The sequence below is a fragment of the Mastigoproctus giganteus genome, chromosome 13, assembly GCF_048544385.1.
Source record: "Mastigoproctus giganteus isolate SK-2022 chromosome 13, ASM4854438v1, whole genome shotgun sequence".
Classification (NCBI taxonomy): Eukaryota; Metazoa; Arthropoda; class Arachnida; order Uropygi; family Thelyphonidae; genus Mastigoproctus; species Mastigoproctus giganteus.
The window spans coordinates 119,045,583-119,063,762 of record NC_143587.1 but is presented as its reverse complement, the minus strand read 5'-3'; the positions used below and the strand labels follow the sequence as shown (position 1 = coordinate 119,063,762).

At 36.9% G+C, this 18,180-nt stretch overlaps 1 protein-coding gene across 1 annotated transcript in view; it reads right to left on the bottom strand.

The window, feature by feature from the left end:
- The window catches only part of La (La autoantigen-like), a 170,102-nt gene that overhangs the window by 9,802 nt on the left and 142,120 nt on the right, over positions 1-18,180 (bottom strand). Inside the window, exons 13-15 of the mRNA XM_090387469.1 lie at positions 9,585-9,702; positions 1,289-1,366; positions 1,098-1,196 (exon numbers count right to left, since the gene is read on the bottom strand). Of these exons, the coding sequence (XP_090243595.1) occupies positions 1,098-1,196; positions 1,289-1,366; positions 9,585-9,702 (295 nt within the window). The remainder of the gene's footprint in view (positions 1-1,097; positions 1,197-1,288; positions 1,367-9,584; positions 9,703-18,180) is intronic.

Here is an 18,180-nt window from a genome sequence, read left to right as displayed (position 1 = left end):
ACATAACTGCTAAATATAGTTAACGATTAAAATAATTAAAATAAACTCCTCTAGCCTAGTGGGTGCACCGGAGTATGTTTGTTTTTTTAATATTGGCATCCACCCCCTGTTGACTGCAGCCAACCAATCTAAGCATAAGTTAAGCAGGCTACTGGAGTTTCTAAACTGTTGCTTATACAAGTCTTCTGCAAACATTACTTGCTATAGACCAGCTTCTCTATAGTCAGCAGCACTGTCTCCATACACCTGTAATTGCATATGGATATTTCCAATAGTCTCCTTATATGCCAAGAATTTAATAACAGCACACTACTTTTGGCAAACATGACTTCCACAAATGTCATCAAACATTTAAAATTACATTAGACTCTTAATTATCCAAGATGGTTTGGAAATAAATTTTTTAGCATATTCAAAACCCATGATAACCTGTAATATGAAAGAAAGACACCTAAATGTGATAGAAATGAAAATTTATATTCATATTTATAGAAGTATTCTACAGAGTATATATGATCAGGAACTCTGGAAAATGCAATTATCCTTTTTCTTTTTTAACCATATTGCATATAGTCTGCTCACCAATATTGTGCACTCTCATTAAAGTTGATATCCTAGCATCACTTGAAGAGCTCAAGCTTTTGTTAAATAAAAGGAACAACCCTTTTCTGTTTTAACAAGATGAATGCACAACGACCAAATTTAAAAAATAATAATAAATAAATAAAAAAACACTGATAACAATGATAAGATTAGCCATATAGTAGTAAAATTGAAATTTTATTGAAATGACTAGTACGTGCTAATAGGCAGAAAGAAAAGGTCGGGATGAGGTTACTGAAAAATTCACAGGGCTTATTTATAAGAATATTACAAAACAAACAACATCAGTAATAAATTATGCATTTCTTATCTAGCTTAGACTGACTCAGACTTCTATGGAAGCTTTAGAGGTACCAGTTAATCAGCTCCCAGATAATCAAGAGTACTAAGCAGTTTCTTTAAAAAATTATTTTTTTTAAAGAAACTGCTTAAAGAAAATTGTTTTTTTAAAGAATGTATGAAAATATGCATCAAAATAAAATTGCAATACTTACATTCAGTTACCTCCATCTTTGATTTCTCTGAAGTTTTGTTGAATTTTTGTTTACCTTCACCGTGATGCTTGCCCTTTCCAAATTGTTTTCCTTTCCTCCCTTCACAAAAAAAAAACCTTAAGTTAGCTTTCTGTAATTAAAATAATATCATAATTTGATTTGTATTTAATGCAACCATAAAAAAAAAATACCTTTTTTTATTTGGGATTTGTTTCTTAGTTGATCTTTAGTCTTAAATAACCTTTTCCAATAAGCTTCTTCTTCTTCACCTGAAAGACAAACAATGATTCTGATTTAATATATACACAAACATGAAAAAACATTTCAAAAATACAATGCATTATATTAAACCACTTCCCATTTTTTTTTTATTACAATCAAACTGACCCACTTCATCAACATTTAGAGGAATCTGTAAAAATATTGAGAAGTAAAAAAATTCTGATATTACCAATTCCATAAGAAAAACAAGTAGTACAAAAAAAAAAAGTATTGAAAACAATATTTACTATTAATATTAATTACTAAAAGCAATATAAATAAAAATTGGACCTACATGTTTCTCGACCTCCTATTCCTGATTAGTTTTCTATAAAATCTACAACTATACAAGCCATTACTAGTCATAACAACATGATTAGTCCCCCTCTTTCAACAATTGCCCCACAGGATACTCACAGACATCCTCTGGTGGGTTAGTATTAGTATTCCTAAAACACTAGATCTACTATCTATCATTTCCTACTACCAGCTATTTTACAGAGCATATAAACAATACAGAAGCAGTGAAAAACCTTTATTTATATACCACTCAGCACAATTACAATGTGACTTAAAAATGTATACATTAAATATAGAAAATCTACAACTATTATTATATACATTTACAGTATGTGTGGCAAACTATTTTTCCTAGCAGATCTAGTGCTAAAGGTATGTTACAAAACATTATATAGATGCAGAACACTTGCTACAAATAAGTTTTCATAATGGGCACAAGGCAGAGGTGAAAGTGATTCCTGCACTGCTTCTGATAGAATGAGCAGCAACCTGGAGGGCAGGGTTCTGGGGATTCAGGGACTGATGAAACAAATAAACACACGGGCCGTATTAGGGTAACTAAGAGTAAGAATAGGTGCATGTACACCAATGCTAGAAGTATAGGAAATAAATCTGATGAATTTGAAGTGCTGGTCAAGACATCAAAGGCAGATATTGTTGGGATATCAGAGACATGGTGCCACACAGATAAGCAGTGCGGAATTGGAATTTGGGGAGTACAATGTGTACAGAAAGGATAGGAAGGGTGGAGGGGTTATGTTGTTAATTAAAAAAAAAAAAATCTAAGGAAGTGCATCTAGTTGACACAGATGGACAGTGCAATGTTGAGTCAGTTTGGTGTGAACATAAGTAGAGGGAAAGCAAAAATGAGAGTAGGAGTGTGTTATAGACCTAATGACTCTAACAAATACAATGAACAATTATACAGAGAAATAGAATGGGCCAGTAAATCAGATTGTGTTATAATGCGGGATTTTAACTTCCCAGATATTGACTGGAACTTGTGGGTTGGTCACTCATACACTAGCAAAACTTTTGTGGATTCATTTGATGATTGATTTCTGCAGCAGCATGTTCGAGAGGGAACCAGAGAGGCTAATACTATTGATCTGGTTATCAGCAGTGATTATTTGTGTAAAGAGAATTTGAAAAGGAACCACTAGATGGCAGTGATCACAGTGTACTGATGTGGGATTTACTTAATGATATAACTGCCATCAGGGGTATAGGGTAGAGTTTTTGCTTCTGTAAAGGTGACTACAGTGGTCTCAGTTTTTAAATTCTGTACAATGGGACCAACTGATGAGATCACCAACAACAAATTCTAAATAGGAAGCATTCAAGGAACCAATCGTGGAAGCTACTAGGCTTTTCATACAAATTAAGAAATATTGTTCAAGTTTTAGGCCTAAATGGATTTCAGATGACCTAATGAGACGTGGCAGAGAAGAAAAATGCATGGGATGCATAAGCCTATGGCAGATATAAGCTAGTCTATAATCAAGTCACAAAGGAGGTTAGGAAAGCGAAGGCAGATTACGAGAAATCTTTGTAAAAAGATGCTAAGAAAAACAGCAAGGACTTCTTAACTTATATAAACTTTAGAAGGAAGGGGATGAATCAGATTGGACCACTCGATATCGATAGTTCTACTATTGTTGATCCTGTTCAGATAGCTGATAATCTGAATGTGTATTCTGCATCTACATTCACACATTAGGAGTTATTAAGTAAGGAAAATGCCAGAAGTTTATCAAACTGTAACAGGGTGCTTAATGATTTTGTAATAACTGAGAGCAAAGGGGAAGAGAAATTGTTCAAGTTAAACATAAGAAAGACACCCAGGATGGATGGAATCTATCCAGTTATATTAAAGGAAGTGGCAAAGGAAGTAAGCAAACTCTTAGCTATAATTATGAGAGCATTCTTGGACTCAGAAGAAGTCCCCCACAGTTTGATGTTGGGCCCATTATTGTTTTGTATATTTATCGATGATACTGATAAAGGTATATCAGGTTTAATGTTAAAGTTTGCAGATAACACAAAAGTTGGCAGAGTTGTTAATGACAGTAATGGCAGTGTGTTTGCAACAGGATCTAGAAAGGTTGGGCAGATAGGTTGAGAAATGGCAACTGAAGTTTAACATTGACAAATGCAAAGTACTGCATGAGGGTAGAAGTAACTTCAGAGTAATGTACCAACTGTGTGGTACTACACTCAGGGTGGTAGAAAATGAAAAAGATCTGGGAGCAATTGTATAGTCAGATATGAAGTTTTCTGAGCAATGCAGACAGGCTGCCAGAGCAGGTCATGGGGTATTGTCAATGATATAGAGGAAAATTTGCTAGCAGGGAAAAGGAGGTGATTATCACTTTCTATAAGGCAATGGTCAAGCCACGCCTTGAGTGCTGCATACAGGTCTGGAGACCTCATTTTAGAAAGGATGCAGAGTTGCTTGAGAGTGTACAGAGAAGGGCAACAAAATTGGTGAGGGGAACGAAGGAGTCCTCTTACCAACAAAGGCTTTTAAGTTATGCAAATTGCAGCGGATGGAGACTAGGCACCTGTGAGGTGTATAAGGCCTTAAATGGGTTGAGCACACTGATTCTGATGGGATTCTTCTGCTTGCTCAGATTATGAACCTAAGGAGGCATAAATTCAAATTGAGGAAAGACATTGTAGAATAGATGTGAAGAAATTTGCTTTTAGCCAGCATGTGGCTAATTGTGGGAACAAATTTCCATCTGTTGTTGTGGAAGTTGAAAGCTTAAATAAATTCAAGGAGGAACTGGACAAACTTTTAGAGGGAATGGATGTGTAAAATTGTTTTTTTTTTTTTTTTTTTTGCTGATGCTACATAAGCTCGTGCACTTCTTTCAACACATGCCTCCATTACTACTACTACTATTTGGTCACCAAGGATGTAAGTGGTTTTTCCTTTTTGTCTGTAATGTTCTGATGTATTAACATTTACCAGATGTTGACAGTACTCACAAATAAAAATTTCACTTTCTGAATACTTAATTTGTAGTGATATTCACTGTCCATAACAGAAACAAGATTCTAAATTATTTTTCAAGTGATTCAGTGCTTTCTCGGGTGTGAGTCCTTTTTTTTTTCTTTTTTGACCATATTATTAGATTACTTGGTAATACACTGGATCTGAATACAAATTAAACTGACTTATAAGATTCCTTTAGTGTTTATATGTAATTTCCACACTTACAAGGTTTTTGGCTTGACTTTAATGTGAACTAGTCTGTTAACTTTTTTTTTTGTTCATTTGTATGTATATGCATAAAAGCACCTAATGTCTCCACCATGTCCATCCATCTTTAAATAACAATTTGACACCTTGTGGATGGATTTTTATGAAATTTTACATTTAACTCTTTTTGAAATATTTGTCATCATTCCAAATTTCATGAAAATGTGACAAATAGAAATCCAGCAATTATTTATTTATTTATTTTATTTTATTTTTTTTGTTTAATTTATTTATGAATGGACAATGCAGCAGATGCACAGAAATGAAGTATTCTTGTATGTCATATTGCATATAAATGTTGCTTTTGAGGAACTCAAAAGCAACATTTATATGCAATTTTTTTTTTCTTTTGTTAACAGTTTACTAAATATATAAATCATATATTATTACTATTTGCCTATTATATTAATATAGCAGAAAGTTGAAATGTTATATTTCATTTGTTATTAAAATTCAGGAAGAAATAAGTAAAGTACATTACACAAAAATGTTGAGAGTATACTACTACTACTACTTTAATTTGAAGACTAAATGTGCAAGGCATAATGTACATGTTGCTATTTGTTTAATTTATTAAACGAAAAAGAATAAAATGTGTTGCATTTAAATTTTATTAAAATCCAGAAGAAAATGAGTAAAGTACATTACATAAAGGTAATAGTAATAGAGGCATGTGATGCAAGAAACCAAGTGTATGAGCTTATGTAGAATCAGCCAAAAAAAAAAAAAAAAAAATTTCACACACCCATTCCCTCTACATGTTTGTCCAGTTCCTCCTTGAATTTATTTAAGCTATCAACTTCCACAACGACAGATGGAAGTTTGTTCCAGCAATTAACCACCCGCTGGCTAAAGGCAAATTCCTGCACATCTATTCTAAAACTGTCTTTCCTCAATTTGAATTTATGTCCCCTTGGGTTTATAACGTGAGCAAGTGGAAGAATCCCATCAGAATTCAGCACGCTCAACCCATTCAAGGCCTTATACACCTCAATCAGATCACCTCGCAGGTGCCTAGTCTCCAACCCCTGCAATTTGCAGAACTTAAGCCTCTCTTGGTAAGAGGATCCTTTCATTCCCCTCACCAATCTTGTTCCTCTCTGTACAAGCTCCAGCAAATCTACATCCTTCCTAAAATGAGGCCTCCGGACCTGTATGCAGTACTCAAGGCATGGCCTGACCATTGCCTTATACAAAGGGATAATCATCTCCTTTTCCCTGCTAGCAAAATTCCTGTGTATCATTGACAAAACCCCATGACCTGCTCTTGCAGCCTGTCTGCATTGCTCAGAAAACTTCATATCTGACTGCACAATCACTCCCAGGTTTTTTTTTTCATTTTCTACCAGCTTAAGTGTAGTACCACGCAGTTGGTACATTCCTCTGGGGTTACTTCTACCCATATGCAGTACTTTGCATTTGTTAATGTTAAACTTCAGTTGCCACTTCTCAGCCCACCTGCCCAAATTTTCTAGATCCTGTTGCAGTAGAACACTGCCATTCCTATCATTAGCAACCCTTCCAACCTTTGTATCATCTGCAAACTTTGACACTAAACCTGATTTTTTTTTTTTTTTTTTTTATGAAAACCCCAAACACGAAAGGTATCAAAACCTATAGTACTTAGTACCGTGCATGGGTTGAAGGAGAAGTATGGGAGGAGGGGGATGCCGGAAACTTTGCTCTAGAGACTAAACATGGGTTTCACCACTTCAAGCCTCCAATAAGCAAAGTGGTGGTATTTCACCGGTTGATGAAAGTCATCTACCACCTACCCCTTCATCAATATCATTGATAAATATACATAACAACAGTGGGCCCAACACCAAACCCTGTGGAACTCCACTAATAACATTAGTCACGAAGAGCAGCACCCATTGTTTACCACCCTCTGTCTTCTCCCACTCAACCACCCTTTAATTCATTGTAGCAACTTACCCTTAATACCATTCTGCTCCAACTTGTACAGTAGTCTTCCATGTGCAACAGTGTCAAAAGCTTTCCTGAAATCCAAGTATATGATATCAAAATAATTTTTTGCATCTACTTCCTTTGTAACCACATCATAGTATCCAATCAAATTTGTCAGACAAGACTTTTCCTTAACAAACTCATGCTGCGTCTGAATTATTACTGCTGTCTTGTCTAGATGATCCTGCAATGCACCTTTAACAAGTGACTCCATTATTTTCCCCGGAATAGAAGTTAAACTAACTGGTCTGTAATTACTCATGTCACCTTTCGATCCCCCTTTGTGAATTGGGGATACAATTGCACATCTTCAGTACTAACTATATATTAAGCTCAGGTATGTGTACTGAAGGGAAAATAATATATACAATTGCTTGTATATATTATGAGTTAATTAGTAATTAACTAGCAACAAGTTAGTTAGTTATTTACTTTTCACTTCTATTAATTACAGAAAACAAAAAATGAAAAGTAAATTAAAAAAACAAACATATCTGAAATGTAATACACTGCAAACCTAACTAGAAACATTATCTAACATGTTTAGTTTAGCCCTCAAACTTTTTTTTTCTTGTGGGACATTGATCATGCTGTGCAGAAACTCTCGGTAAGCCATGAGACATTTGAACACAGAAGTGCAAAATGGTGCTTTATAATCTATAAAGCTCTCTGTGGCACTATTCTTATATTGTGGGGTTTTTTTGGTTTTTTTTTTTTTTTTTTTTGGTATAAAGTGATATATAATAAATCACAGTCTGTCTTATATAAAAACCTACAGGATACAGTTTAACAGAAAATATTCCCATAATGAGATAGTTACCAATTTGTCAAAATTGCTACCTACTGTGCATCTGGGAGTTATAACCACATACAGATCATCTGTTCCACTTCTCCTTTAACCAGAATATTGTATTTGGATGAACAGTCAAGATCCCTACTACCCCTCTGCCTATGATTAGCATGCTTTCATCCTGCCAATCACTCTTCTTGCCAAAGCAGGTTCAAAATATGGGTAGGAATTAATAACATATTCTTTTATGGTATGGTATGATGCAGGTAAAACAAAACAGAGACAAGTGAAAATTTAAGTACTTCAAGACTATGTAGAGTAAATGTGTCTAATTTCTTAAAGTGATCAAGGATAACACAGATGTTTCATGGTACACCCTACACCACTTCTTCAATACTGTACGCAACCCCAAGCTGAAATGCACCAACTTGATTGTCTAGTAAGCAATCAATCCATTGCTAACTAGTATGGCAGTTTTAGGTATAATGGCATCTAACTTTTAAAATTATGACAAAAAGAGAAAACTTTAAATTATATGCTGATATCATTTTACTAAAAGTCATAAAATTACAGCTAGCAAGAACCATAACTCAAAAAACTGTATAAAAGGAACATTAAAAAATTATTACAATAGTTTGGTAGTTCTGGTATCAAAGTAGTTCCAATTCTCTTTTTAATTGCCATGCTTTAAAATCTTCCAAACTTGTAGCCAATATCATAAAAAGATGGAAGAATGAGAGTGGCCATAAGTGTGCCCACCATCCATAGGGATGGTTTCACAGCCTTTAAGCCATTGTTTGTTTCAGCTCACAGATCCAACACAAGGGCACTTGAAACCAAATATTAGGTATGCATTATATGCTGTTCTTGGATTCTGGGATTGTGTAGCAATGAGTTATGCAAAACACTGCTTAAGCCAAACAAACAAGCATAAGCTTGGAGCATGCCCAGAAAATGCTACTTACTGGAGTGTATCTTTCTATCAATGAAGCCTGTAAAGAGCAGAAAAGTCATGATATAGATCTATTTATATAATGTGGTTGAAATCCACTTTTGAGAATCACTATTTAGATCTCTCAGAGCCATGATGTTAACCTGGCAGTGCTTTCGTCTGACAACTGTTTTATTACAAAAAGCCACCAAGTGGGATATAGCTTGGAATTACTTTGATTACTGCCAACTGTAGAAATCAAAAATAGCCCATTTTTCAGGGCCATCACTACATTTTTTTCCCCTTAAACTTGCAATTTAACTAACTATACCTGTTGTTTTGTTTTTCCACAATCATATTTTTTTGCAACTTCGTTATCAGGACACATTTCTAAATAATGAGCCTTCATGATCAGCACAATTCAGAAAAAGATTGCTTTCTTGGGGTGGGGAGGACCAGATGCAAATTGTTTCCTATGCACTGCATGCTTCTGTTATGTTTATTTGTTTGCAAGTCTGATTATATTGCATTTCCTCCTCCTTGAAACTGAAAAATCACATCTACATATGGTACACAAAGCAAAGGTGTTACCTTTTTCCGATTTTACAATACACAGAAAATCTTGAATATGTCTTCTGAAATTTCTTACTGAAAGGAACTGTTAATTAGCCTTACACTCTAAATACTATGAAATTACTGCACAGAACACTGCTGCTATATTTCATTTTTATTTTGCAACACAGATTACAACTATATTACAATGGTGAGACAGACAGCTGACAGCTATGTTCTTGAAAATTTACTAGTGTTTATTATATTTTTGAAAGTAATTGTTTAATAATGATCTGATCTTGCTAACTTCAAAACTTTCATTTTGCAACCAAGACAGATACTTAAATAAACATGTTCTTGAAATGTAAAATGTGTACACACTAAATGTTAATTTTAAAGTGGAATGGGACTTACCTTCTAAAGCTGCTACTGTAACTTCCTTTTCACAAATGACAAGTGCACTTCCATCTTCACCCTGGATTTTCTCAAGTGCAGCTGCAGCACTTCCTTCTTCTGAAAACCTGACACAAGCCTGAAAGCAGATGTGATTTCTATAATTTTCTGAAATTGGCTCATAATACATCTTTTATTAGTGCATTTTAACAAAAGTTAACTCACTATCAGTAAGTAAATTCTGACATCTAATTTATTAACGCAGATCAAAATGAAAAAAATACATAACCCTGACCACTTTTCAATTACTGTATTTCCCCTTTTTTCGAAAAATTTGGGGTCTAAAAACTGGGTGCGTCATATACAGTGGTTGTAGATTTTTTTTTTTACTTGCATTTCCCGCTTTTTCACGCTTGTTGTCTTTGCACTCATTGTTTCGCACTTGTTACCGGTATATTAGGTTACGTTTTGTCACGTTCTGCCCAGAAATGGCTCAGAAAAGATTTTCGTACAGTGCTGAATTCAAGTTAAAAGTGATCCAGTTTGCAAAAGTGAATGGAAATCGTGCTGTTGAACATAAGTTTGGTCCTCCTCCAACTGAGAAAACAATCCGAGACTGGCTATGGGAAGAAGAAACCCTACTGAAAATGCCACTGCAGAAGAAGGCCATGAGAGGCAAGTAAGCAAAATGGCCTGATTTAGAGAGGGAATTGAAGATATGCATTGAAGAGCAAAGGGCAATTGGAATTCCTGTGTCCACAAAGATGGTTCAGCACGAAGCAAGAAGAATTGCTGATGAAAAAGAAGTTACTGATTTCGAAGGAGGACACAATTGGTGCTTCAGGTTCATGAAACGGAATGGACTAAGCATGCATTCACGCCCCAGACTTGCCCAAAAGATGCCTGAAAGCTATGAGCAGAAGGTCCTTGAATTTCATCGTTTTGTCATTCAATGTCGGAAGACACATCAGTTTGAGTTGGGACAGATCGCAAATATGGACAAAGTCCCCCTTCAATTTGATGTCCCAAGTAACAGAACAGTTGATAAGAAGGGGGTGAAAAACTGTAACTGTGAAGACAAGTGGACATGAAAAGAGCCATTATACAGTTGTTGTACATTATACAGCTTGTTGTGCCGACAGAACCAAGCTGCCTCCTATGCTCATTTTCAAACGCAAAACAATGCCAAAAGAAGACATTCCTCGAGGAGTGATTGTCCACGTTCGTGACAAGGGTTGGATGAATCAGGATGGGATGAAGATCTGGTTTGAGAACGTTTGGAGCAGGAAACCAGGTGGGCTCTTACGCAAACCTGCCCTATTGTTGCTAGATCAGTTCAGGGCACACATAACAAAAAAACAAAGAAGATTGCTGCAGAGCAAAAAACAAAACTTGCCATCCCAGCTCCAACCACTTGATGTAGGAATTAACAAACCCTTCAAAGCTGCCATGAGAGACGAATGGAACCAATGGATGAAGTCTTCTAGGGACAATATGACACCAGCAGGAAGAGTGAAGAAACCAACTATAGGAGAAGTTTGTACCTGGGTGAAAAGATCCTGGGATAATATCAAGATTGAGATCTTTGTCAAGTCATTTAAGAAGTGTGGCATTTCAAATGCCATAGATGGAACTGAGGACGAGGCAATATATGAAGACAGTGATTCATCATCAGACACAGATGAGGACAAGCTAATGGATGGGAGTTTTGACAGTGATGAGTTGGTATGAATTTTATGATGAATAAAACTTGAGTTCAATAACTTTATGTAATACATTTTTTTTTCAAATTTCGGGCCCCAAAATTAAGGTGCGTCTTATACATGGAGAAATACGGTAATATACACAAATTAAATCACATCTAAAATAAAAGGAATGAATTCAAGAATTCAGACCACTATCTTCCAATGAAATTCAGCTGTGCAAAGTTATCTCTTAAATTAAACTAATTAGCAATGAGTAATTCACAGTGAGATACCTTGAATTTCCATAATCTGAATGGGACAGGTATTCTGTACAATGATGATAATATCTTTCACCTATAAAAGCAACTTTAACATCTCATGTGTGACGTGATTTTCAGATAATTCCTAAAAATTCCATATGATTTAATTACTTGCTATATAATCTTGGATATTATCAAACATGCCTGACAATTTTTAGAAATAAAGATTCTGAAAACTTTAAATCATATTTCTAGATGGAATGCACCAGAAATGCTGCAAGCCATTATGAAATGCAATAATCATATTTTAAAATTTTCTTCATTAAATATTTTTCTAAAAACACTAATTTATTTATTTAAGCACTTTTATTCATTAAGTATAGTCAGTCCTCGTATAACACGTGTTTACACTACACGAATTCGATCATACACGATTTATAAATAGGGGAACGTTATCTTATATAACACGAACCGAATTCGCTTATGCATGATTCGCCTTTTTGTTTACAAGAAATGGCAGTCGAACGAGGAATCACCCCAACTGAATGCAACACAATAGGAATGAAGAGAAGATTCTGAAAATGTATTTATGTTTTTTATATCAGTGAAGGGGAAACACATTTCACCATAATAACGTAAAAAAACGCCCCTGGCAGACATACCCTAGTCCTGTTTTGGAACAGGACCAGGGTATGTCTGCCAGGGGCAAAGGTTGATGACGTAGAGCGGATATCATCTTTTAAGGGCACAAAAGGTGATATAGTTGTACACGTTGGCACTATTGATATTAAGAGTAGGAGACCGGCGGAATTACTTAACAAGTACTGATGAAAAAAAGCCGTGAATTAGGGTTGAATTTGAAAGTGTCTGCAATTCTGCCCAGACACGATAGGAGGGAGTATATGATGAGAGCCCTGTCGATCAATTCGGCCCTGAAAAGATTGTGCAGGGCTCAAGGGGTAGAATTTTTTTCAGCCTGGTCCGTACTTGTTAACAGGAGAGACTGCTTCTACAGGGATGGGATACACTTAAATAGAAAGGGTGCAAGAATGTTTGCTGATGCTATCGAGGCAGTGTTAGGTGGGTCGGAAAACTGCTAGATTGGGGGGATACAAGGACTAATAGATTAACATTAGCCACTGGCAGAGGTGAAAGTGATTCTTGCACTGCTTCTATTGGAATGAGCAGCAGCAGCCTGGAAAATAAGATGCAGGATATTACAGAGACTGCTGGGAATCATGGGGGTACAAGTAAACACATGGGTTGTGTTAGGGTGGCTAAGAGGAAGAGCAGGTGCATGTATACTTGCATGTACACCAATGCTAGGAGTTTAGTTAATAAATTTGATGAATTTGAGTTATTGCTCAAAACATCAAAGGCAGATATTGTTGGGATTTCAGAGACGTGGTGTCACACAGATATAAGGAATGCAGAACTGGAATTTGGGGAGTACAATGTCTACAGAAAGGATAGACAGGGTAGGAAGGGAGGAGGGGTTATGCTATTAATTAAGAAACACATAAAATCCAAGGAAGTGAAGCCAGTCGACATCGCTGGACAGTGCAGTGTCGAGTCAGTTTGGTGTGATATAAGCATTGGGAGATCAAAATTGAGAGTAGGAGTGTGCTATAGGCCTAATGACTCCGATGAGTATAATAAGAAACTGTACAGAGAAGTGGAGTGGGCCAGTGAATCGGAGAGTCTTATAATGGGGGATTTTAATTTCCCAGATATTGACTGGAATTTGGGGGCTGGTCACTCACACACTAGCAAGGCTTTTGTGGATTTATTGGATGATTGTTTTCTACATCAGCATGTTTGGGAGGCAACTAGAGGGAGTAATACTCTTGATTTGATTATCAGTAGTGATTCTTCATGCATTAAGAATCTGCAGATAAATGAACCACTAGGTGGCAGTGATCACAGTGTTCTGAAGTGGGAGTTACTCAAAGAAGTAACTACCATTAGGGGTAAAGGGAAGGGGTATTGCTTTCGTAAAGGTGACTACGATGGACTGAGACAGTATTTAAATTATATATAGTGGGATCAACTGATGATGTTACCAACAGCAAATTTAAAATGGGAAGCATTCAAAGAACTTATCTTGCAAGCTACTAGGCTTTACATACCAATTAGGCGCCTCCGTAGCCAGGTGCGAAGGGGCAGCAGTGCGTAGCACACACTTCTTGATTAGACCGGGGTTCGAGCCCGTCACCACCAAATACGGAGGATGCGGAAAGGTTAAGGAATGACCACCGCATATCCTGGAGCAATATGGCCTTAGTTGCTAATGCTCCTAAAAACACAACAACAACAACATACCAATTAAGAAATATTGTTCAAAGTTTAGGCCTAAATGGATGTCAGATGAACTAATGAGGAATATGGCAGAGAAGAAAAATGCATGGGATACATACAAATTAACACATGACACAGAAGCCTATGATAGATACAAGTTGATCTGTAACCAAGTTACAAAGGAGGTTAGGCAGGCGAAGGCAAATTACGAGAGACCCTTGGCAAGGGATGCAAAGAAAAACAGCAAAGATTTCTTTACTTATGTAAACTCTAGAAGGAAGGGGATGAATCAGATTGGTCCACTTGATATCGATGGGTCAACTGTTGATGACCCTGCTCAGGTAGCTAACAAACTAAATGAATATTTTGCATCGACATTCACACATGAGGAGTTATTCCGCGAGGGGAATGCCAGAGGTGTATTCAACTCTAGCAGTAAGCTAGAGAATCTTGTAATAACTGAGAGTGAAGTGGAGGAGAAATTGTTGAAGATGAACACAAAAAAGGCACCTGGGGTGGATGGGATCTATCCAGTTATATTAAAGGAGGCAGCAAGGGAAGTAAGCAAACCCTTAGCCATAATTATGAGAGCTTCCTTGGACTCAGGGGAGGTACCCATGGACTGGAGATGTGCAAATGTGACCCCAATTCACAAGGGAGGATCAAAGGCTGACACAAGTAATTATAGACCTGTGAGTTTAACTTCTGTTCCCGGAAAATTAATGGAGGCACTGGTTAAAGAAGCACTGCAGGATCATCTAGACAAGACTTCAGTTATAGCACGGACACAGCATGGTTTTGTTAACGGAAAGTCTTGCCTGACCAATTTGATTGGATACTATGATGCAGTCACAAAACAACTGGATGCAGGGAATAACTTTGATATTATATACTTGGATCTTAGAAAGGCTTTTGATACTGTTGCACATGGAAGACTGCTGCACAAATTGGAGCAGTGTGGCATTGGAGGCAAATTGCTGCTATGGATAAAGGGGTGGTTGAGAAGGAGAAGACAGAGAGTGGTAATCAATGGACACTGCTCATCGTGGACTAATGTTATTAGTGAAGTCCCTCAGGGTTTAATATTGATTCCTTTATTGTTCTCTGTATTTATAAATGATACTGATGATGGTATATCAAGCTTAATGTCCAAGTTTGCAGACAATACGAAGGTTGGCAGGGTTGTCAAGGACACTACTGACACTATGCTACTGCAACAGGATCTGGAAAGGTTGAGCAGATGGGCTGAGAGGTGGCAAATGAAGTTTAACATTGACAAATGTAAAGTACTACATATGGGAAACAGCAACCCCAGAGCAACGTATCAACTCTGTGGTACTACACTGACAGTGGTAGAGAATGAAAGGGACCTAGGGGTGGTTGTGCAGGCAGATATGAAGTTCTCTGAGCAGTGCAGATGGGCTGCAAGAGTAGCTCATGGTGTATTGTCAATGATATATAGGAATTTTTCTAGCAGGGATAAGGAGGTGATTATTCCCTTGTATAAGGCAATGGTCAGGCCACACCTTGAGTACTGTATACAGGCCTGGAGGCCTCATTTCAAGAAGGATGTAGAGCTGCTGGAACGAGTACAGAGAAGAGCAACAAGATTAGTGAATGGAACAAAGGGGTGCTCTTACGAAGAAAGGCTTAAGTTTTGCGAATTACAGTGTCTGGAGACTAGGCACCAGCGAGGAGATCTGATAGAGGTGTACAAAGCCTTGAATGGTTTGAGCATGCTCAATGCTGATGGGATTCTTCCTCTAGCTCAGAATAATCAACTGAGAGTGCATAAATTCAAATTGAGGAAAGACAGATGTAGGATAGACGTGCGGAAATTTGCCTTTAGCCAGCGGGTGGTTGGTAGGTGGAACAGACTTCCATCCCTTGTCGTGGAAGTTGATAGCCTAAATAAGTTTAAGGCTCAGCTGGACAGGTATTTCGAACGAACACAGGGGTGAAGTGGAAGTGGTTATTTTTTATTTATTTTTTTTACTTGATTTTTTTTTGGCTGATGCTGCATAAGCTTGCTTTCTTGCATCAAATGCCTCTACTAATGCTAATGCTAAAACCCACACAATTCCAGCTATCGGTATTATCGCAAATGCAATTAGATCGAGTTTACTACCAGTTTATAACTGATTCCACTAGCAGGAACGCAACTGGAAATTGTTTTTATTGTTTTATGGTAGCAACCCCCAGAAATGTGCTTTAGTAAAATGTGAGCTGGTGAGGTGTTCATAGTGTGTCTCTGTGTTTATGGTGTTGTTTATTCAGTTGCTACATGCATGCAGCTTTGTTTATGTGTATCAAGTGTGCCTCCTCATTTTGTAATTGTGCTTTATTCCCTAAAAATGAATAAAATACTTAAAAGGTGTGAAAAGGAAGCATCCTGGTGAAGACACTACAGATTCAGAGAGAGAAAAAAGAAAAGCTATGTCGATAAACAGAGGCAGACCGGGTCAAAAATTCTTACCCAGGAAAATTTGTAGTGGCCTCATACTAACATTTATGGCCAAAATCACACCAGCCTCTGGCCCACTGGGGTTTCCCCGTGGGCCAGAGGCTATATTGGCGATATTGCACGTGCTATAGCCCTAAATGAGGCAATGCCAAGACAAAAAATGCAGAGAAAATAAAAACAACTTTCATAGCAGGAACAACTCAAAGTGTAATTAAAATCCATTAGATTAAGGCACAAAGAATTGGAAGAGATGGAGCGGCTGTCATCTGTTTCTACAGAAAATCAAACAAAAAACAAGTTTGCTTACAATAGAAGCAAAAGCATTAGCAATATTTTATTACGTAATAGTCGCAATAAAATACGTAAGTATTTTATTACGATAATTTATTGTGTTTGGTAATGTTTTGGTTACAAATGTGTGTTCAATCTTGGGTGGTCGGCACCCAACCCTATTTTTCCCACAGGGCCTGTTGTTTATATTACACGATTTTGCATTGCACGAGGGTTTCTAGGAACACAACTATCGTGCTATACGAGGACTGACTGTACTTCGTAATTTTCTGCTCAACGTTCACCCCAACCACATCAGATGTGACTGAATGAGATCCAGATGCAAAAATTTGATTTTTTTTTTTTTTTTTTGTTGTTGTTGTTGTTGTTGTTGTTGTTGTTAGTTATTGGTGCATCGGCTTCTGTGGCCATAATTCACCTCCCAAAGTTTTTGCATTATACTGTGATCCAAGCCCGAGGCGGGATTCGAACCCACGACCAGACAGGCACTTTACCCGCCTGGCTAGCCCGGTCAGCTTGATTGCCTCTCACGACCAGACTATGAAATACCAGTTGGCAGGAGATATTACATTCTGAAAACAACTACAAATTCAGAAGAGTTGCAATGCTGTTATTTTCCTGTGTAATTTAGCAGTTAGAGCCAGACAGTCATCTGATGAAAATATTGCAACCCTTGGGAGACCTTGCAGATAAGAGTGGTAATTTAGCCATCAGGTTTGCATTCTTGGGGACAGGAATTTCCAGTTGGAGGTATATAAGCTTAGGTAAGGTTTGGTTGTAGTGGTGGTTTTCCAGAATAAATACGCTACTGATTTTGAGCAGCAGTTAGGCATACCATCTGTCTATTTCAGAGAAACTAGGAAGGGAATTGATTAAAGTTAGAGGATAGGATTTTGGATAGCACATCTTAACATGAAAAGTCCTAAAACATGGGCACTGCATGGGAGGGAAAGATAGGCTAAATCTGATAATCAGCCCAGGTCACCAGCTGAAAGTCTTTGAGGTGAGGTTTTCATGTTTGGCCATATATGGGAAATCAGTGGGCTATGAAGTCAACATAAATTCTGTAAGGGCTACTTTCAACAATTCCAGAAAGCTTTCCCCCCCCCCCCCAGTCTTTCTGGAAAAGGTTCAATATGTTGGAATCCTCCAACCTGCAGATGCTAGTTACAATTTGTTGAAAAATATTTCACCATTGCACTGTTCCTTGGACAACTAAATCACTTTGTAATTTTAAAACATTACAAAATAATTCTACTGGGTTAAAAAAATATAAATTATATACACTATCAGATCAAATCTGTGATTTAATCTAACAGGGTGTACATAATTCTGCAGTCACAAGTCTTAACCACAATCTCAATAACTTGCACTTTGCTTAGATCAGGGGTTCTCAACTACCAGTTTTTTTTTTTTTTTTTAAGGGTTTGGGGGGGGGGATTTTGTAACATAGATTGACAGACTCAAACTTCTGGAATATTGACCTTTCTACAAACTACAATTCTACAGATTGTACATAATCTACAGGACATCACACTTTATTGGATGTCACACATTAAATTAAAAATAAAGATAAATATTTCACTTATCTTTTTGGAATGCACCTTTTGAGTTGGACA